Below are 23,023 nucleotides of genomic sequence, written 5' to 3' on the forward strand. Positions count from 1 at the left end.
CCAGCGAAACGGGCTGGCAACAGGTAGTGCGCAGACCCTTCCTGGACAGCGGCGGGCTAGAGCCCGACCGAGCGGCACAGCAAAGGGCCGAGCAGCGTCGACGGGGGAGAGAGAGAGAGGGCAGAGCACACAGGGCGCAGCCGGTGTTCAGGGGCCGAGCAGCGTCGGAGAGAGGGAGAGAGAGATGCGCAGAAACCCGCGAGGCGCCGCCATTGCCACGAGGACCGCCGAGAGTGGCGTTGGCAGCAGTGCAGGAGAAGCGCGCAAAACCTACAGGGCGCCGCCATTGCCATGAGAACCGCCAGGAGTGGCATTGGCAGCAGCGGGGGAGGAAGGAAAGCACGGGAGACGCCATTTTAAGCCATTGGGAGATGCCTTTTTAAACCACACCCAAAATGCCGAAGAGTGGCAGTATCACCGCATTTGACAATGAAGTCGAAGATTGGACTACATATGTCGAACGAATAGAGGTGTACTGCAAGGCAAATGAGGTGTCAGATGACAAGAAAGCGTCGGTATTGTTAAATTTAATGGGTGCAAAGACGTATGGTTTATTACGAAATCTAGTAACCCCAATGAAGCCAATGGAAAAGAGTTTTGAAGACATAGTAATGATACTAAAGGAACATTTAAACCCCACACCGCTGCTGATAGCAGAAAGATTCAACTTTCACAAACAGAACCAGCATAAGGATGAAAGCAATGCTGATTATTTAACAGAACTGCGCAAACTATCGAAACACTGCCAGTTTGGAGCGGGACTGGCAGATACCTTAAGGGACAAGTTTGTGTGCGGGCTTCAAAGTGAAGGAACCTAGAAATGGCTTTTATCTGAAAAGGACCTTACGCTGGAAAAGGCTTTCAGCATTGCGGTATCATATGAAGCAGCCGCACGGGGCGCTGCAGAGATACAACAGAGACCGCAAGAATATGGCACAGACGAAATGTCATATGGAACAGAGAAGTGCTATTGCTGCGGCAGAACAACACACGACCAGAATGATTGCTGGTTCAAAGACAAAGTGTGCAGACAGTGTGGAAAAGTAGGACACATAGCACGAGTCTGCAGGTCGGGAACGAAAACCAGCAAAGGAAAGTACAAGAAGGTACATAAGATGACGGAGAATAGTTCAGACGAACAAAAGAGTGATAACGACTCCGAAAGCAGAGAACTGAGTTGTCTGAAACTACATAATGTGATCACAACGGAGGATCACCAAACCATTTGGGTCACTCTCAAGTTAGCAGGAGTCCAGGTAAAGATGGAATTGGACACAGGATCAGCCCTAACAGTCATAAACCGACGGGACTACAAGCGGCTATTCTCACACATACCCTTGAGAGACACAAAAATTATTTTGAAGACGTACACGGGGCAAAAAGTCTACACCAAAGGAAAAATAAGGGTGACCGTTATATATAACGGTAAGGAAACAGCAAAACTAGACCTGTATGTATTGCAAGATGGAGTACCACCATTACTGGGACGTGAATGGATCCGGAAAATACAACTGGATTGGCATTCCATACAGGCACTGACTGTGGCTGACAAAAAGGATGACGACGTCACACCTGGGCGACTGTCAAAGATCCTAACTGATGCGAAAGAAGTGTTCCAGCAAGGACTCGGAACACTAAAAGGCATGACAGCGACGATTAAAATTGAAGAAAACGCAAGCCCAAAATTTTTTAAGGCCAGACCGGTACCTTATGCAATCCGCCCAGCCGTCGAAGCAGAGCTGGAGAGTCTGGAACGTTCAGGTGTACTGTCCAAGGTAGACTGGAGCAAGTGGGCTACACCCATCGTCCCTGTGATGAAAAAGTCGTTGAGCAGCACGCCTGGGGAACCAAGGAAGGTTCGCATCTGTGGGGACTTTAAGGTAACAGTGAACCCGGTCCTTCACACCGTACAATATCCACTTCCGCGGATTGAAGATATTTTTGCCTCGCTATCTGGAGGGAAACGCTTCACTAAGATTGATCTGGCCCAGGCGTATCTGCAAATGGAGGTAGAAGAAGCATCAAAAAAACCTCACAATCAACACCCATAAAGGTCTCTACCAATACAACCGGCTGGTATTCGGGGTAGCATCAGCTCCGGCTATTTGGCAGAGGGCAATGGAACAAGTCCTGCAAGGGATCCCAGGGACCCAGTGTTATTTGGACGACATCCTGGTCACGGGCGAAAATGACAGTGATCACCTTGCCAACCTGGAGCAGGTGCTCACTAGATTGCAGGAATATGGGCTCCGAGCTAACCGCCCCAAATGCGAGTTTTTTAGAAAACAGATCTCGTATTGTGGCCACGTTATCGATAAAGAGGGGTTACATAAGTCCCCAGAGAAGATTCAGGCAGTAGTCAAGGCTCCAGCACCGGGAAATGTGTCACAACTGAGGTCGTTCCTCGGGCTGGTAAACTACTACCATAAGTTCTTGCCAAATTTGTCTACAATACTACACCCACTAAACACCCTACTGCAAACTGGGGTGCCATGGAAGTGGAGTGATGAATGTAGACGAGCTTTCCGGAAGAGCAAAACACTAATCACATCGAAAGAGGTATTGGCCCATTACAACCCGGCATTACCAATTCGGTTGGCATGTGATGCGTCACCCTACGGCATTGGAGCGGTGCTGTCGCACAAATTCTTGGACGGCTCAGAGAGGCCAATAGCCTTTGCGTCACGATCACTAACCTCAGCCGAGCGTAACTATGCCCAGATTGACAGGGAGGCCCTCAGCCTAGTGTGGGGAGTGAAAAAGTTCAATCACTATCTGCACGGGCAGAAATTCACCTTGCTGACTGATCACCAGCCTCTTGTCTCCATTTTTAATCCGAAGAAGGGCGTTCCGGCGATGACTGCGCAACGACTACAAAGATGGTCACTTTTTCTAGGGGTGCACTACTATGAGATTGAATATAAGGGCATGAAACAGCATGGAAATGCTGATGGGCTATCACGCCTGCCACTGCCTACTGCGGAGGAAGCACCAGCAGTGGATCCTGTCAAAATATTCCATTCGACTATAGTTGAATACCTACCGGTAACTAACGCTTGTATCGAAAAGGAAACCCGAAATGACCCGACACTGTCTCGGGTATATGATTTGACGGTGAAGGGATGGCCAGCACATGGCGACTCACTGTTGCCAGCATTCTCGACAAGGAGAGAACAGCTGTCAGTGTGCCGGGGGACCTTGATGTGTGGATCCCGAGTGGTAATTCCACCCAACTTAAGGGATAGAGTGCTCAATGAGCTTCATGAGGGTCATCTGGGAGGGGTAAAAATGAAAAGCCTAGCCAGGGCTTATGTGTGGTGGCCGGGAATCGATAAACAAATCGAGGACCTGACCAAGAGCTGCTCAGGATGCCAGAAAGTCCAAAATGCACCACCACAGACCCCTCTACACCCATGGGAGTGGCCCTCATCTCCATGGCAACGGGTGCATATCGATTTTGCTGGTCCATTCATGGACTCAATGTTTTTAATAGCTGTGGATGCGCACTCGAAATGGCCTGAGGTCATCAAAATATCCTCCACCACCACGGAGAAAACTATTGCAGTCCTACGGACCATTTTTGCCAGGAATGGCTTGCCAGAACAGATTTGCTCTGACAACGGACCACAGTTTGTGTCCGAAGAGTTCCGGAGGTTCTTGAAAAAGAATGGGGTAAGGCATTACACATCCGCCCCGTATCATCCAGCCACAAATGGATTGGCTGAGAGGTTCGTACAAACCTTTAAGAAGGCAATAAATGCTATGTACAATGACAACATTCCGCTGCAGCACAAGGTGGACAATTTCCTGTTCGCCTACTGGAATGCGACACATGCAGCCACCAACCAGGCCCCAGCCATGATGTTCTTTAACCGAAGGTTAAGATCTCGCCTGGATTTGCTCAGACCAAATGTACGAAGAGATGTTGAGAGTAAGCAATTCCAGCACATCCATGAGAAGCCAACAAGGAGCTTCAATGTAGGGCAACCAGTCTTGGCCCGTGACTACCGAACAGAAAAATGGCAGCCAGGAACGATATGCACACGGCAGGGCCCACTAATGTACACAGTGGACGTTGGGGAGAGCATCGTGAGATACCATGCTGACCAGATCCTAGAGTCACAGGAACAAGTCAACCCCATGCCTCGCCCATACGTACCTGGTGATGAACCCGATGTACAGGTCGCATCTACCCCAGAAACAGTAGCATCAGAAGCTGATGAACCAACCGACAACAGGGGGCCAGAATTGCCTCCGCACCAAGAGCAAGACACTCGGGAAAGGCGCTATCCAGATAGGATCAGGAGGCCTCCCCAAAGACTGAATATATAAATAGACTATTTTCAGCTAATGTTGCATGTTAAAAGTGTTCATTGTAATTAGTTTGATATTTAATTGTTAAATGAGTGTTATGGTACTGTTAATCTAAAAGGGGAGGAATTGTAATGTATGTACCTTTAAGGGGGGGAACTACTTTTTACAGCTCATGTATACTGTAGTACCGGCAGTGACCACACCTGTATATAGCACTGAGTAGTAATCTGTACAGCCAGTTGCAGTGTGAGCCACGTTGAGTAAACACCTGTTGTACCGTTCTCCGCAGTCTGTGTCTTATTATACACGGACGTAACAATCAGGGCCACTGTTTTCAGTGGTTGAGGAACAAGGGGTCATAGATATAAGATTAAAGATCAGAGATTTAGGACAAAGAGAAACTGTTTTGTTTGCACACAGGTGCTATGAGGCCGTGGGAAGCACTACTGGAGTAAGTGATTGAAGCAGATGCAGTGTCAACATTTAAGAATAGATTAGATAGGTGGTTAAAGGAAAGGGGAAGAAGGGGATATGGGCACAGAGCGGGTGCATGAGACTACAACTACTGCTCGTGTAGAGGATGAGCACCAGCATGGACAGGCTGGGCCGAACGCACTGTTTCCATATTGCGATTTCTATGTAATTCCTTCCCTCTGTACTCACAGCCTAAGTCAAATACTTTGCTAACATGTATATAATTTATAGTATTTCAAAGATATGGGTTGTGTATCGCTCCCATTTACTGGATTTATCCAGTTATAAACTGATACGTTGTGATACATGAGTGCTGTCCCTCTCAAAGCCAGAGTATCGGATTACAGTATAAACTCAATTGTGCCTTCAGGTCTTTGCAGTAACTTTCCTCCGACAAGTTGTAACACCTGTAAAGTTGGCACATTGGGCTGTAATAGCAGGGCGGTGTCTTTTTTTTGATGAGCAAACAGTTATTCAACATGAACACATCCGGGGATGATTGTCTAGACAGGCTGTTCAGAAAGCTCTGAGTGAATCATATTCACAGATGTAGTCAACAAGTAATCCTAAATATACTGAAATTAGTTCAATCAGAATCTGTACATGGGCCATCATGATTTCCTTTAAAAATAATGAATTTTTTTAAATAAATGTTAGAGATAAGGGATTTTTTTTCTGAATATGAACACATTTATGAAAATATCGATTCTAACCTTAATGAGGTAAATTTGGGACAACGCCTGTGATTTTCCAGTGCGCTGTGGGTGCATGTGAGGCCTCACCAGCAGCACAGCGCCTTACAAAATTTAGCCTAACACTTTAAATCTTGATAGAGCGAGTGCTGTAGAATCAAAAGTAGACCCTAATTTCACTCTTGAAGAATGTTGCTTAGATATTACTGAATGACACTATCTTACCGGAGGTGTTGGATCATTTATTCAAAAATAGGTAATCACTGCAGTTAATATCACAGACAATGGAATTGTGACAGATCAGAGATCTGTTAAAATCATAATTTCTATAGATATATTTTTCAGGAATGTGTACTGTGTCAGAATCGTAACAATTTTAAAAAATTCGTCTGAGACTACTTTCTGGGAGAGAATATGTGGTCTGCTCAGTTGCCATTGAAGTGGAGTGTTTGGGGGGGAGGGGGTTTCGGCTGCCCTTTTTGCTACATCTTTATTTATAAATAGTTCCTCATCAGGTCCCGCTTCTCGGGCCAGACACATCAGCCTTATGATTTGTTAATACATGTAAGGTTACCACTTCAGGAGGAGATACTGTAGTTATTCCTAATTGCTGAACCATCCAAATAAGCATTGAGTTTCAAAAGCCAGCTAGGTGCACACTTGTCGGAATTAGCGTCTCCTGGTCATAGCATATGCACCTAGATGCATTTAATACTGAGCTATCTATATTATCTAACATTGATCACCAAGCTGTCAATGGCCTACTCTTCAGTCTACTCTTGATTGACAGCTTTCACCAGCTCTGAACAATATTTATCAATCTCTCTGAAATAGGAGAAATGTATTTCTTCTGTAAAAGCTTTTCATCAAGGGCACGTGGTCCGAGCTGTGAAAGTTATTGCAGAGTACTGCAAGATTTCTGGAATTTTATTGTTTTGGAATTGTTTTAAAGTACCGGTGAGAGATTATGATAAGCCATAAGGGGAAATTTGAAATACTGTACAATGAAAAATACCTTAAATAAAATTTAACTTCCTTCCTCACAAATTTGAAAGAACGCACACGAGATTAAACTTAATTGATATTTTAGGTAAGAACTGTAAGATTAGTAAGAGTTTGTAATTGCTGGCAGTGTGTCACCAGGGGATTTTGCTGCCAATGGGTGTGTGTATGAGTGATCCTGAGACATTCCGGCATCACCCGCAGACTCATTCAACCTAAAACACTCCCAGGTGAGGGTGTCAGTTAAAAGAGAAACTCACACATCCAGAGGTAGAGACGGGACCGAGACAGGTAGGAACAGCCAGCAAGAGGGGAGTTTAACGTAGAAGTAAAGAGATTTTAATGCTGGTAATGATTGACTTTCAGAATTAGTGGCTTCTGATAAATTTGGATAATAAGCAGAAGTTTTTCCCTAAGAATTACTGTCAGCTCACCTCAGTAAATCTACAGCACTGAATAAGGACTTTGATAATTTTTCAGCTGCATGCTCTTATCAGATTGAGAAGCCACAAAAATCTGTAAAGGCTCAAGTCCATGTAATAGCTCAAAACTTTTAGCTTGATTCCTGCTGCAATTGAACTTTGATTTCATTTACAGAAGGTTGAATATATTTAAAAATCTTCATGCAATTAAAGATGGCTTATCAAATGTCAGAAGAAAGACAGGAATGTTTCTTCAGAAATATTAGACTGTATCGGATTTATTTTCCCCCCCATAGGTTTTCTATTTTAAGAGGTTCCCTTTCAACATGGAGATGTTGCAGCTGTTCCTGAGTCTGGGTGAGTTTAGAAATCATTAAAATTGAACATAAAAATAGATGGATAATTAAATATATCAGCGAGGTTTTATCTGTCACTGTTCTGCTTTTCGATAACCATTTTGTGCTTCATTCTGAAAACGAATAGTTCTCGGGAGCTAATGCATCTACTTTAAGATAAAAGACTTACAACATTCCAAAAGAAACATCACACATACATATTATTTCTGGGCTGGCTTGGGCACGTTTTCTAACAGTAAACAAGTGAGGCAGTCACACACAAACCCTTATCAATATTTTTACTGTAAATACATTTTGAGTATGATTTTCTTATAGGTGTGTCATGACTGCTCACACTGCTAACACTGTTACTAAAGGGAAGTCCAACGGGGAGTTAAGTACACTTATCAGCCAGTCAGCACTAATGTTATTTCTGCTAGCTTTATTGGATTAATTCGATATTCTTGAGTATCAATCCTTCAATAAGCAAAAACAAAGGTGAGCAGTTCCATCCAACTCTATCTGTACTTGAGGCACCAACCAGTGAGGGTCAGGGCTATCATTCTGAGACTGTATTGGTTGAAGTATGGTAACATGGTTTGTTAAATGTGTCAGTCCACCAATGGCTACCTTCGTTAACTCAAGCTCCAACTTGGTTATGGGTCCATAATGATTTGTCACCATACCTGACTATAAGGCTATGTAATCTGGGAATTACCCCCCCCCCCGGTGTCCTGGCCAATATTTATCCCTCAACCAACAGAACAAAAACAGATGATCTGGTCAGATTATCACATTGCTGTTTGTGGGAGCTTGCTGTGCGCTAATTGGCTGCTGCGTTTCCCACATTACAACAGTGACTCCACTTCAAAAGTACCTCATTGACTGTAAAGCGCTTTGAGACGTCCGATGGTCGTGAGAGGTGCTATAGAAATGCAAGTCTTTCTTTTTTTTACATATAATTTTAAAGCCCATTGGTAGCCATGAATATCATTAAGGACGCAAAATGTGAACCATACAACAGAAAAATATCTAAGTTTGCTGATACTATAGATCACAAATACAAATGTGAACTTGAACATGAGCAATATGAATTTGATCTAAAGATGGAAAACCTGGCAGTAAGGCAAAAGCTAAAAGGCTGTCATTTAGTATTCTTGATGACAGGAGTAAGATCTCCCAAAAGTATCCCAAAACAATCATGTCATTGGGCAATTCAAAGACCATATTGACTTTTGAAAGTATCTCTAGTGAACCATAAACACTACTGCCTTCAACTCTGTAAAATTCTAGTTATTTTTACCATTTTTTGGTTGTTTTTCTGCCCTTCAGTCCTACCCTGGGGGAGCCTGGGTTGATTCAACCTCCATTTTTCTTGTATAGCTGAGAAGAATGCCGATGTTTGACCCAAGCTAGAACCATGATTAGTTTTTTCTTTGTTTCCTGCTGAGAGAAAACATCTCATCTCTACTTAGTGCTGCGTCTAACGGCCAAGGAAAAGCTTAAGTGTAAATATTCACTGAGGCTGGAATCTAAACCTAGAACTCACAACCCATGGGATTGCACACCGACATGTTGGGTCACCTGGCCATCCACTTGCCTATAGCTTTAAGAGAAAATTAGTTAAGAGTTCCTAAAGGAAACATTGATTGTTTGACTTTGGATTTGTTTAATCGGGTTCCAAATCACTGTTGTAAAGCGTTAAAGTCCAATTATGATTTGAAGTGTTCAATGTTCACAGATGTCTGTATAACCTCATTAATTCAAAACGAAACACAGTGAGATCCTTATATCATACAGGTGTAAACTGTATCTGTACACTACACATATTCCTGAGGAAAATAGTTAGCAAAATAGGAGAATTTCTTTTTATTTATTTGTAATGTACAGTGCACTAAAACTGCAATCTGTATGCCAGTAGAATGCCACAGTGTCTGCAATCCTGGATGAGGTAAAAAGTAATTATATTCATGGCCATAAGTCAATGCACAGTTTAAACTTTCACTCACTGTGTCTGTTAACACTGAAGTGCTAGGAACCAACCTGTTTATTGTGAAAGTGCAAACATTTGTTTTCTAGCATTTTATTGCATTTCTAGTTGATTACTCCAAGATGCAGTGTGTTGGATCTAGCTGGGTAGTTTGCTAAATGTTCAACAAACTTTTGAAAAATAAATGTGACATGAAATCGAAAATCCACTTAAGAAGTCAACAAAAAGTGCCAGCAGTGGTTAAGTTTGTTGCCCATTGTGTTATGGTACAGAAGGAAAAAACATGCCAGGTTCAATCACCAGCCAGTGCTGAGTTATTTGGTCACAGTCTTGGTGGCAGTAAGTGCATTGTAATTAACCTCAATGTGGCTGGGCTCTGGAGGTGAACCGGGTTCCCACACCAGTTACTCTTGATGAAAAATGCTTGTGTGTGGATGTAGATTTAGGACGGGGCTGGGTCTGGCTATGATGTCCCCAACTTTCCAATACTTGGGCCATGTAAAAAATGGCCACTTAGGCAAGGCACAGAGGGCAGCAGGCACACAGAACTCCTTATTCCCCTTGGCATGGTGCCGTGAGACACAAAAGCACTGATCCACTGTGTTAGCTAAGTGTGCAGAACTCCTTCTATAAGTGTGCAGAACATGCTCATTTTTTATTTATTCCTATAACCCATTTTCCACTAATAAAGGTTACGAAAAGTACTTCTTATTTATTCATTGATTTTTAACATTGCTTGAATGCGATGTTAATTAGTAGAGTTTTTTTATACTCTTACTGTTACTATTTTTGTTTTCAGTATTTGCAAGTTATGTAACTGCTCAGACAGACTGCTCTCGACAAGCATGCTACCCCACACCAGGAGATCTAATCATAGGTCGAGTGAATAAGCTTCAAGCTTCATCTACATGTGGCCTCTATTCATCTGAGAGATACTGCAGCCCAAGGACGTACTATGGACGGGTCAGTTAAAGTAATGTAGTAATCATTTGCTCCTGGGTTGTTGGCTAGTGACAATAACTATGATTAATTAGAGTCACATTTTTAACATCCTTGTTGACCGTTAATTAATCTGGCTACCAAGTATTTTACCATTAAATATATTTAATTTTTCAAATATATACTATTCCTATGTTTGACAGAGAATTGTTTTAAATACAACATTAAAGCAGATGTATATCTGGCCATACGACATTTGACAGATTTTGTGGAAAAGGTCAAAATTTAGTTAAGTTTTGTATTTTAACACTCCTGTGAAATGCCTTGGGATGTTTTACTATGTTAAAGGCACTATAAAAGTTCTTGTTAAATATAGAAATCTCTACCATAATCTGTTAACATGATCATAGTGGCTATTATATTTCCTTTTTCGCCACTCCTCTGCTGAAAGTGTTGACTCCTTGCTGAAATATGATTGCATGGGCAGCAGGCGTGTTCTGATACATTCCCCAAGTGGTCATTATTCACGTGTGAGCCTGGATCGTGAATCTCAGCAGGCCATTGGCCTGGGAGGGGTTTGGGGGAGTCTTAATCCCAATCCCGTCCTATCCTGTCCTCATCCAATGTTCACGTGTTCATTTCCAGCAAGGATTACAATTTACTGGATAGCAGAAATGATTGGGAACCTTAACCCTTTTCCTAGCAAAGGGTGCCAGGGCCAGTTGTAGCACCCCTGCCATCATTTCAGCTGAAATCAGGTAATCCAGCGTAAACCAAGAACCTGGGCCCTGCCTAGTCTTTTAAGAATGAAAGGGAGGAAAATTCGGTATCGCCCATTTTGGGGCACTAATATCGGCCGGGCGCAAAGTTTAGCACCCGGCGCTAATTATTGCCTCCGACTGCAAAATTCGCCTCTATCGCCCCTGGAGGTGATTTGAGGGCTAAATCAGGCGCTACACACCTCTCTTAAGGCGCTAACATCAGGGAGCGCGGCGCTACCTCAGAACGCTACCGAATCTCAGGTGATGTCAGTTACCATGGAAGCCAGACAGACTGGCGCCATCCAGTTCTTAAAGGGGAGGGGCCATCTTGCTGGCCAGCCACACCCTGCTCATTGTAGCCCTGAATCTCGGCCTGGAGAGACCTCTAAAGCAATTGTATTGGAAGCACTAATGGGTAGGCCCAGGAAAAGAGCTTGGCGCTTAGGAACCACAAAAGTGGTACTGAGGGCCAAAACTCCTTAGGACAGCATTAAATGTTTCCAGACGTCTCTCTCCCTCTCAACCTGCGTGTACCAAAAAGTTTGCCAACAAGAAAAGGCAGGAAGTGCTCACCTTTAAATAGCGCTCCCCCAGCCCGTTCCCGACTTGAAAACATTCCCCTCTACCTGTCGTTCCTAGCGGCAGGCGCTAAGGCAGGGGGCGTGAATCAATTTCCGGTCCGGGGCACTACCGGGGCATTGCACACTCGCATGACATCACGATCTGCGGGCGCAGGAGATCGTAGCGGTAGTGTTTAGCGCCGCCGCAAAATGACTGGTCAATTTCGTGAGCGGCGCTAAAATCGCCGCGCTCGGGCGCTAAGTTCCTAGCGTCCCGTTAATGCCCCCTGGACGTGCTAATGGGAGGCGCTAACCAACCAAATTTTCCCCCCTTGCATTTTATATAACGCCTTTCATGACCACCGAACATCACAAAGCATTTTACAATGAAGTACTTTTTGAAGCGTAATCACTATTGCAATGTAGGAAACGCGGCAGCCAAATTGCACACAGCAAGTTCCCACAAACAGCAATGTGATAATGACCAGATAATCTGTTTTATTGATGTTGATTGAGGGATAAATATTGGCCAGGACTCCAGGGATAACTCCCCTGCTCTTCCTTGAAATAGTGCCATGGGATCCTTTACGTCCACCTGAGAGAGCAGACGGGGCCTCGGTTTAACGTCTCATCTGAAAGACGGAACCTCTGACAGTGCAGCACTCCCTCAGCACTGCACTGGAGTGTCAGCCTAGGTTTTTGTGCTCCAGTCTCTGGAGTGGGACTTTATAACTCAGTTACTCACTGGATAAACCTGCTGAGCCATTGAAGCAATCTCTGGGCCAGTTCTGACCTGCAAAATTGACCCAATGTATGGTGCAACACATTCTGATTGGCCAATTTAATTTGAATCACAAATACATCCATACTCTGGTGAGTAGTACTTTAGAATATATCCCAGATATGGAAGGAACCATTTTAGCATTGCATTTCCTGTATAATTTAAATAAAATGTATGTATTTGCCAGCATTTCACTCCAAAAAACAATGCTTGGCAAAATTCTGATGAAAACTAGAAAGTAGAATTTGATTTAAACGATACCACTGCCAAACATCTTAATGGCCAGCAATCAATAGCTTGGGGCATAAGAAATGTTCAGCATAATAAAGTAAAGTGAAATTCATTTAAGATTTTGCTACAGAAGTGATTTACTTTTTCAAAATACACTTGTCTCACTCTATTAACTTCCATGATTATTATATATACATATTTCTGTGGTTCTTTCACTAGCACAGTAACCATGTACATCATGCTGAATTGGGCTGTGATGAGAGTTCAGTGATGTTTATCAATCTGACCTTACACTGGACTCTGGGGTTATTATCCCACTTTGAGCGTACCGGGACGCCACACATGTTAAGCTATACCCGAATATTTCTGTTGGGTTGCTCTGACTTGATTATTGCCTAGCCCAGTTTTTCACTCTGCAGTATATTAAATGACATAATGCTTAATGGATGCAGACACTGGGGCGTGGCTCCCTGTTTAATCAGCAAGGGTGGGTCTTTGTTCTGTTTACCCAAAGGCATGATTCATTCTATAATGTGCTCACTAGCAACAGTTTAACCCATTCGGGACTGTAGTATCACTTCTGCAGTAGAATGTAAACAATTACAAGATCCCAATTCTTTAATATCTACCAAGAGCATTTAAGAACTATCCTGTTAGTTATGGGCCCTGAAATTAGGATCGGGAGCTTGCCGCGCGTGCAAGCCCCCGATGTGCGCCAACATCTGAAGCCCGGGCCTGCTTGCATTTCCTGTCACTGGCCCGGTTCAGATGTCGGCGCGATGTGCTTACCTGATCCAGTGGCGTAGTTAGTGCGATGTGCCGGCTGGGATCAGGTGAGCACTCTGCAGCCAATCAGGAGAGGGGAAACTCATTCATGAGTTTGACAGAAAGAGCTGTCAAACTCATGAAAACTCCTGGCCCCAAAACACTACTTAAACCTGAAAGAAAATTTAAAAAAAACATTGCACTACTTAAATGAACAATAAAGAACTCTGAAAAGCTATCTTAAACAATAATTTTAAAATTTGAAAAATAATTTTTTTTTTTAAATCGGGGCTAAAACTAAACTTACCTTACTGTAAATTCTTTAAAAATAACAAACCTGTGGAAAAAAAAATTCTCAATTGTACTAAATGCCCACTTACCTGAAAAACTAAGTACTTACGTGTGGTTTTTCAATGCGTAAAGACCGGAGGCCTTTACACACGCGCAACTCTGAAAAAAAAAAGGAATTTCACTGCGCACGCGCTGCCTGTGCAGTCGCGCGCGTTCTGCCTCTTAACCCCTTGGGTCAGAGGACAGGAAATGCCGGTTTTCAGCGCATGCGCTGTGCATGCTGAAAACCGGCAATTCCTCCGGGCACACACGTGAGTACCCTGTCCATACTCACGCGTTGTGCCCGGAATTACTGGTGGTCTTCTCACTATAGTTATGAGGAGTATAGGTCGCTGTTCCGCAAGTAGGGAGCGTTGTGGGAAAGCTCGAGGCTGTAATTCCTGTGTATTGGTAACTATGGTTACTTTCATTTTAAGCCCAGCAGTGTAGACCTGTGTATTATTTAAATCAAACTTAATGTTAAAATAATACTTAGTATTACAGATGTTGTGAAAATCATTGTTAATAAGAAATAAAATGTGTTTATTAATTTACATATATATAGTTATTCAGCCCTATTGAATAACTATGCAAATACAGATTAACCAGAAAGCCCCCCCACTGATCTAACATTAGATAAGAATGTGCTGCATCACATCAGTCCTGCATAAATTATAGACTAACCCCCAGAAAATTGAATTATCCAATCATTTTAATTAAGCAATGCAAATAACATGGCAAAGTGGGAATTTAGTGCTGCATTTATTTTAATCTGATCTTCACCGCACGTCAATTACAAGAGAAATGCAGGGAACAGCACCAACCGCTGTACATGGCCTTCTTTGATCTCACAAAGGCCTTCGACACTGTCAACTGTGAGGGATTATGGAGTGTCCTCCTCAAATTCGGATGCCCTCAAAAGTTTGTCACTATCCTCCGCCTGCTTCACGACAACATGCAAGCCGTGATCCTGACCAACGGCTCCACCACAGACCCAATTCACGTACGAACCGGGGTCAAGCAAGGCTGTGTCATCGCACCAACGCTCTTCTCAATCTTCCTTGCTGCAATGCTCCATCTCACCCTCAGTAAGCTCCCCACTGGAGTGGAGCTAATCTACAGAACAAATGGGAAACTGTTCAACCTCCGTCGCCTCCAATCCAGATCCAAGGTCGTCCCATCCTCTGTCGTCGAATTACAGTATGCAGACGATGCTTGCGTCTGCGCTCACTCGGAGGTCGAACTCCAAACCATCGTAAACACCTTCACCGAAGCATACGAGAGCATAGGCCTTACACTAAACATCCGTAAGACAAAGGTCCTCTACCAACCTGCCCCTGCCACACAGTGCTGCCCCCCCGATTATCAAAATCCACGACAAGGCCTTGGACAACGTGGACCACTTTCCATACCTCAGGAGCCTACTGTCAACAAGGACAGACATTGACGACGAAGTCCAACACCGCCTTCAGTGTGCCAGTGCAGCCTTCGGTCGCTTGAGGAAGAGAGTGTTTGAAGACCAGGACCTCAAACCCGGCACTAAGCTCATGGTCTACAGGGAAGCAGTGATACCTGCCCTGCTGTATGCCTCAGAGACATGGACCATGTACAGCAGGCACCTCAAAGCACTGGAGAGGTACCACCAACGCTGCCTCCGCAAGATCCTGCAAATCCATTGGCAGGATAGGCGCACCAACACCAGTGTTCTTGCTCAGGCCAACATCCCCAGCATCGAAGCTCTGACCACGCTCAATCAGCTCCGATGGACGGGTCACATTGTCCGCATGCCCAATATGAGATTCCCAAAACAAGCGCTCTACTCGGAGCTCCGGCACAGCAAGAGAGCCCCAGGTGGGCAGAGGAAACGCTTCAAGGACACCCTCAAAGCCTCCTTGAAAAAGTGCCACATCCCCACGGACACCTGGGAATCCCTGGCCCAAGACCGCACAAAGTGGAGGAGAAGCATCCGGGAAGGCGCTGAACATCTCGAGTCTCTTCGCCGGGAGCAAGTGGAAGCCAAGCGCAGGCAGCGCAAGGAGCGCACGTCAACCCAAGCACCCCACCCACCCGCCCCTTCAACCACCGTCTGCCCCACCTGTGACAGAGACTGTAGGTCCTGCATTGGACTAATCAGTCACATGCGAGCTCATTTTTTTAATGTGGAAGCAAGTCATCCTCGGTTCCGAGGGACTGCCTAAGAAGAAAGAAGATTTATTTTAAATCATCAGATAATTTGAATGAAGTAATTTTTGAGTTGAGAAGAGTTGACTATAGCTAAATAAATTTTTATATACAATCACTATGTCAAAATTGGAAAAATTGCACAGGCAGATCAGCAGTGTTTGTTGGATGCCGAGAACATTTGAGGATACATATTTGTATTCTGATGGAAAATTCCTATTGCAAGTTCACTTGAGGAAAAATTGCCACAGTTGCTAAAATGCTGGCACAGGACAGATCCCAGTTTAGCATATCTTTTGTGAAATTAGTTTACAGCAACAGGAAAGTTGTCCTTTTAAACAGTGACTACGTGCTGAACATTCAGAACATTGACGCTCCATAGAGCCCATGCCAGCCAGATCGGTCACAGTCTTATCAAAGTGTAAAATTATACAATGGTCTTTACTGGAACCCCAATGACTCAGCCACTCACAAAACAGGATATGGAAAAGAACACAGTACATATTTCAAAGTAGCACATTTTGGAGTGAAGAAAAAATTCCATATGTGTCTTTTCTGTGTTACAGTATAAGTGATATATAATTAGATTTGGACAAAGCTCATTAGAAGCTGAATACAGGTCATATCAAAGTGCTGGCACCACTGTGCAAATTAACAGTCTGAGACCAGAAACCCTTTGGATTAAGTCCAACCACTGCGTGTACTCATCCCTCTTGCTGACTTTGGTGTATTCAAATCTAGATGGTAAGAGATGTGCTATAGAAAATCTTCACAAATTGGGCTGAACTAAAGCACATGAAAAAAATGCATATCTTTCAAGTTGTTTTAGTATTGTTCAGTCAAGTACCTAAAATAAGTTGATTGAAATGCCAAGGATATTTGTTTTAAAATGAAAAGCCATAGTGATCTGTTTCAGTGAAATTATTTTTGCACCGAGGAAACAGAGTCTGAGGGTACAGTAGTCAACAGGGATAAAGAACCGTTCTCCTCTTTGACAGTCCCCAGGACAGCCGGCTGAGATAATCATCTCTCATTTGTGGGAAATTGTTGTCAAGAAAACGTCTCCTAAAATTTTGATGTAGCACCTACAATGACCTAGGGAAATATCATCGAAGGACATTGAAACTTTATAAATGTTATTGTTTCATTTTCCCTGATACCATAGTCAGCATTCTCTGAGATTTGGGCCCTGATAATCCACAGGCCTTATATCCCAGCGTAACTCCCTGGATTGACCCACTGGTGTATCCGTGGTCAGGGGTATGTTCCCTGCTTGAATATTATTGATGGACACCTGCACCATTATGAGCACATCTCAGAAGCCCGCCATAGCAGGGGGTGTTAATTTGATGTTTGCAGCCATTTGTATCTGTGCTGGCACCACTGGTATGAATAATATTGTTTTTGGACACCTCCGGTCCCCTATAACACCCACCAATATGCCACTTGTTCTTTGAACAACCAGGCCAGAACCCAGTCTGCTTTCTTCTATCTGTTGTATCAGGGTCTGCTGTCTTAGCCATTCCTCCTCTGATGTTAGGGACCATGTTTGAGGTGGATGGAGTTTCTGACCCAATCAGGCCCTGGCAGAAGTTAGCCACAGAGGCCAAGGCCCAGCGGATGATTGGTCCTGGCCTAATTTGTAGGCCATTTTCTTCAGCCCCACCAGGCATGTTGGAGGGAGTGCAATGGAAGTGCCGCAGATTCTTGGGGCATTGAGCTTTTTATTTCTGTTAATTAGGGGCCTGTTTTTGAATGGGTACGATCAGAAGGGGACTTCACCCATCAGTTAGCATATCAAGAAATCAATGAAGTTGCTGCCCGTGGTTTTCCGCCCATTCATTTTAATCAATAGAAAATTGTGGAGAGTGGGCAGGCAACTTGCTGATAGGAGGCATTCATAAGATCATCCATCACTTACCAAATTTCTTCCACGTTAGGTGTAGGATTCATTTGTAACCAGTCTCAGTTGCAGACATAGTAATACTGAGACCAGTGAGTAGGGGCTGTAGTACTCTCAGGCCTCACTAAATAAAAGTGTTTAGTTTAATTACTACCAGACATGAAACTACCCATCATTCTAAGGCTGTGTAATTTTGCCATCGTGCTACTTCCTCTGTAGGCAACTTTCTGCTCAGCTAAAGTGACTGTAATGAAATGTTGAGAGCTTTATGTAATCAATTATTGGATCATACGAGATATGTTGAGTATTAAAAGTACATGGCTGAGGCACTCAAGTCCACAGCCTCCATGGTGAAGTTGCTTTTTTAGAAAATGATTTCAGTGTGGGATTATCACTCTGATTGGAAGCAACTCAAACAGAGTGCCAGGCACACACGGCCTCGCAACTAGCTCTATAGGGCAAAAGTTAAACTTTACTCAACATATTTCACCATGACCGTCTGAAAAATAATGCTGGCTGCAATTGCTGTCTGGAATTCTTGCCCATTTTGCAATCAGCAAAACTGAAATTCAGAAAAAAATGTAAAGTAGAAAACCTTTTCAATTCTGAAAGTGGGGATACAGTGAATCAAATTCTAAGTTACGTATGGGCAAAAGATTATTCCGAGGCTTATAATGCACTGGTCAGGCCACATTTGTTGTACTGTATACGATTTTGATTGTTACACTTCAAAAGGGCCACACATGCACTGGAGAGGCTGCATGTCCCAAATTTAAATGTGATAAACTATAGGTAAAGATTATAGAAGCTTAAACTGTCCAGTATGAAGGAAACTAGTTTAAATTCAGATCACATCAAGGTATATAAAGTATTAAATGGTATAGAGAGGGCCCCTCATTCTCCAGCCTTACAACCGTCTGAGATCTCTGTGCTCCTCCAATTCTGGCCTCTCGTGCATCCTCCAATTTAATCGCTCCACCCTTGGCGGCCGTGCCTTCAGCTGTCTAGGGCCTGAGCTCTGGAATTCCCTCCCTAAACCTCTCCAGCTCTCTAGCTCTCTCTCCTGCTTTAAGAAGCTCCTTAAAACCTGCCTCTTTGACCAAACCCTGCCCTAATGTGTACATGGCTCGGTGTCAAATTGTGTTTGATAATGCTCCTGTGAAGCGCCTTGGGACGTTTGACTACATTAAAGGCGCCATATAAATGCACTTTGTTCTTGTTCCGTTCTGCCACACTTACACCAGTGGAGCACAGTCTTTCCATATGGCCCAGGGTCAAGATAAGGTGAACCTAGAATATCACTTCCATAGACAAGTGGACACAAATTCAAATTAGTGAAAAGTACATTTAAAATCAATCTTTGAAAGGTGTCCATATTCAAAGGAGAAAAAAATGTTTGAAATAATCTCTTATGTAAGGCAGTGGTGTCAAAGAAATTGGGGGAATTCTAAATGTAATTGAACTCTAGGCTAGGTTGGTTGGATGAGTGTGATGAGATGAATGTTCTTCTTGCATCCTTGACTTTTTCCGAAGTTTTTCGATTGGTCATTCTCTTTACTTATACAGGTATTTACATAGTATGCAAAAACAACAAAGTGAAACATAAATAGGAAGAGAAACTACCTGTAATATTGGACAGTAACTCAGCATACTGGTTCTGTAACATACTGGTCCACAGAGTAATGGGGCACAGGTTCATGCTTGTGCTTCCTGACATGACAAATGTCTAATCCCAGCCATTTCACCATGGGATGGAGTTGAGGTACTTCCTGAGGTACCCTCATGTATCTCAAAGTGGTTAGTTACATAGGGAGCAAGTTACTGCTCATCCTTTTGGCTGGTGAATGGTTTGAGGGACATGAAGACCTAAATTACTGCAATTATATAGGGCCCTGGTGAGACCACACCTGGAGTATTGTGTACAATTTTGGTCTCCTTACCTAAGGAAGGATATATTTGCCATAAAGGGAGTGCAACGAAGGGTCTCCAGACTGGTTCCTGGAATGGGGGGATTGTCCTATGAGGACAGATTGAGTAGACTAGGCCTATATTCTCTAGAGTTTAGAAGAATGAGGGGTGATCTCATTGAAACATACAAAATTCTTACAGGGTAGATGCAGGGAGGATGTTTCCCCTGGCTGCGGAGCCTAGAACCAGGGGTCACAGTCTCAGAATATGGGGTTGGCCATTTAGGACTGAGATGAGGAGAAATTTCTTCACTCAGAGGGTGGTGAATCTTTGGAATTCTCTACCCCAGAGGGCTGTGGAGGCTCAGTCATTGAGTATCTTCAAGACAGAGATCGATACATTTTTGAATATTAAGGGAATCAAGGGATATGGGGATAGTGCAGGAAAGTGGAGATGAGGTAGAAGATCAGCCATGATCATATTGAATGGCGGAGCAAGCTCGAAGGGCCGAATGGCCTACTCCTGTTACTATTTCTTATGTTCTTAGAAATGAAAGGGAAACATTTCAGGATAAGTTTAAACATTTTTAAAAATCTATAACTTTCATAGTGCCATTGTTTTTCCATGAGTGTTGTGAAATGACGAGCAGTGGAAAAACCAAGAGCGGGAATTTTCTCGGTGCTGTTCCCACTCCACCACCACAACTTGGCCGGAATATCATAAGTATTACAATGGAATGATTCCACAGAGTTACTTTGCAAAATTTAGGTGTGTATCATAGTTGTGTTTCACAGATACAAGACAAACATTTATTCGAACCATGGGGATATATGTAAAAATGAACATCATCTATCAGGATTGGGGCAAGTGATTGGATTGGTTGGAGATCCCACAAATCTTTACACTTACTGCTTATGTTGCTCAAGTACCACAGTTTTGCATTAAAACTCTTAGGGGCAGTGAAGATGCAAGTTTCTGAGCAATAACAGACTTACCCAAATAAGAATATAGGATTGGAACAATTAACTACTGAAAATATCCAGTACACAAACTTGCCTTTGATTATTGCAACATTCCTGTATTAAACAAATCGTCAGGTTAAAGGTGCAAGCATTGGGACCTGTCGATTCTTGTTTACTTTAGTGCACTAATGGTTCATGGATGAGAGCAATTCTGTGCCAATACCACCTTATCTGGAGCAGAGCAATCAATAAAGATTGAATAAAATATTCCTCTTTTCCGTTAACTGTGGGAAACAGTTTATTTTTTTAAAGAGTGAAATAATCCACTGAAATGACTTTTGTTTTGTGCCTCAGGAGTTGCTGCAGTGCTGTATCTGTGACTCCAGAAATGAATACAATCCCGTATATTCCACAAACAGCCATCAAATTAAGAATGTGGTTCCTTCAGGTGCATTGAGGAGCTGGTGGCAATCAGAAAATGGTAAGATTAACCTTTCACTTCATGTAAGACGTACAGTAACATAAGGTACCATGTTTTCAGGGAATTATATTCCAATATTGAAAACCTCCTGCAAAAAAAAAGTTTGTGTTAGAAGCAGTACAGAATGAGATAGTTTCCAAGTGGGTGCAGTCCCAGGAATAGCTAGCAATAACCTACTCTGAAGCCCTGTGCTGTAGCAGACAATTTATTGGGCCAGAAATTAGGATCGGGTGCTTGCCGCGCGTGCAAGCCCCCGATGTGCACTCACCCGGCGTGCCGACATCTGAAGCCTGGGCCTGCTTGGAATTCCTGTCACTGGCCCGGTTCAGATGTCGGCGCGATGTGCTTGCCTGATCCAGCGGCGTAGTTAGTGCGATGTGCCGGCTGGGATCAGGTGAGCACTGTGCAGCCAATCAGGGGAGGGGAAACTTCATTCATGAGTTTGATAGTAAGAACTGTCAAACTCATGAAAAGTACGGGCGCCCAAAAGACTAGTTTAACTTTAAATAAAATTTTAAAAAACATCCCAATAATTAAATAAACGATAAATAACTTTAAAAAACTATTTTAAACAATTAATCAAATTTTTGAAAAAAATAATTTTTTAAGAAATCGGGTCTAAAAATAAACTTACCTTACTGTAAAGTCCTTAAAAACAATAAAGCTGTGGAAAAAATGTTATAATTTTAAATAACAGACCACTTACCTTCAAGAATCAAGTCCTTACGCCTCCTTTTTATATGTCTAAAAAGTTCAGGCCCTTGCACACGGGCAAACCTGTCAAAAAGAAGGAAGTTCAACGCGTGCACGCAGAGTCCTGCGCGCACGCATTGGACCTCTGAACCACTTGGAGGAAATGCCGGTTTCCCGCGCATGCGCTGTGCATGCTGAAATCCGGCACTTCCAACGGGCCCACGCATGAGTACATCGTCCGTACTCACGCGTTGGGACCGGGATTACTGGCCCATTAACTCCAGGGTAAGTGTTGTTAGTTCAGCTTCCAGATATTCATTTCAGGTTTTACCATGCTGCCGCATGAGACCTCATTGCACTCACCTTAGTGTCAAAGCATGCAGGACACTTTACTTTGGAACAGTGAATACCCATTAAGATTTCCCTGTGAAAATGGCCTGTTAGCCCTAGCAGTGGAATATAGGACTCCTTATTTACAGATTATGATTTTGAACCCTAAGGCTGACTGGGGGAAAAATTCAGTTGTTTGCACCTCCCGTTAGCGCCTTAAGAGGGCGCTAATGGGGCGCAAAGCAACTAGCGCCCGGGCGCGGCGATGTTTGCGCCGCTCGCGAAATTAACTAGACATGTTGCGGCGGCGCTAAACACTACCGCCACGATCTCCTGCGCCGACAGATTGTGATGTCAGTCGAGTGCGCAACGCCCCGTTAGCACCCCGGATCGGATATTGAGTGGCGCCCCCTGCCTTACCGCCTGCCGCTAGCAACAACAGGTTGAGGGGAGCGTTATGCTGTCAGAAAGGGACTAGGGAGCGCTATTTAAAGGCGACCGCTTCCTGCCTTTTTTTGTTGGTGACATTTTTGCACCACGCAGTCTGAAAGAGAGAGAGAGAGACTTCTGGAGAGATTCAACGCCGTGTGAAGGAGTTTTGAGTACTGAGCAACACTTTGCAGGTTTATTTTGATTTGCCCTTCCTTGCTTCGCCAGCGCTCTGAGGTAGCGCCTCGCTCCTCGGCCTTTGCACCTTAAGACAGGTGTGAAGCGCCTGATTTAGCGCTCCAATCACCTCCAGGGGCGATAAAAGCCAAGTTTGCTGTCGGAGGCGATAATTAGCGCCAGGCGCTAAACTTTGCGCACGGCCGATAATGGCGCCCCAAACGGGGCGATACCGAAACTTTTGAACCTGCTCACTCTCATTGGTTGAACTTCACCAATTCTCCGGCAAACAGTGAGTTCAGTAGCCAGTGCGGCTCAGCAGATATATACACATTGGACCAGAAATTAGTTTAGGCCAGTTTG

At 43.7% G+C, this 23,023-nt stretch overlaps 1 protein-coding gene across 2 annotated transcripts in view; it reads left to right on the plus strand.

Annotated features, from left to right (window-relative positions):
• Positions 1 to 7,204: 7,204 nt before the first annotated feature.
• lamb3 (laminin subunit beta 3) overlaps positions 7,205 to 23,023 on the plus strand; it is a 48,917-nt gene continuing 33,098 nt past the window's right edge. Inside the window, exons 1-3 of one of the 2 annotated variants that reach the window (XM_086011261.1) lie at positions 7,205 to 7,261; positions 10,029 to 10,192; positions 20,905 to 21,031. In XM_086011261.1, coding sequence (XP_085867387.1) covers positions 7,231 to 7,261; positions 10,029 to 10,192; positions 20,905 to 21,031 — 322 coding nt within the window. In that variant the 5' untranslated portion in view covers positions 7,205 to 7,230. Of the gene's footprint in view, positions 7,262 to 10,028; positions 10,193 to 13,826; positions 14,008 to 20,904; positions 21,032 to 23,023 lie in introns of those variants that run through there. The other variant, XM_086011262.1, reaches the window with a different exon arrangement.

The sequence above is a fragment of the Somniosus microcephalus genome, chromosome 18 (genome assembly GCF_052327205.1).
Source record: "Somniosus microcephalus isolate GS21.2 chromosome 18, FLI_Smic_1.0, whole genome shotgun sequence".
In the NCBI taxonomy this organism is placed as follows: domain Eukaryota; kingdom Metazoa; phylum Chordata; class Chondrichthyes; order Squaliformes; family Somniosidae; genus Somniosus; species Somniosus microcephalus.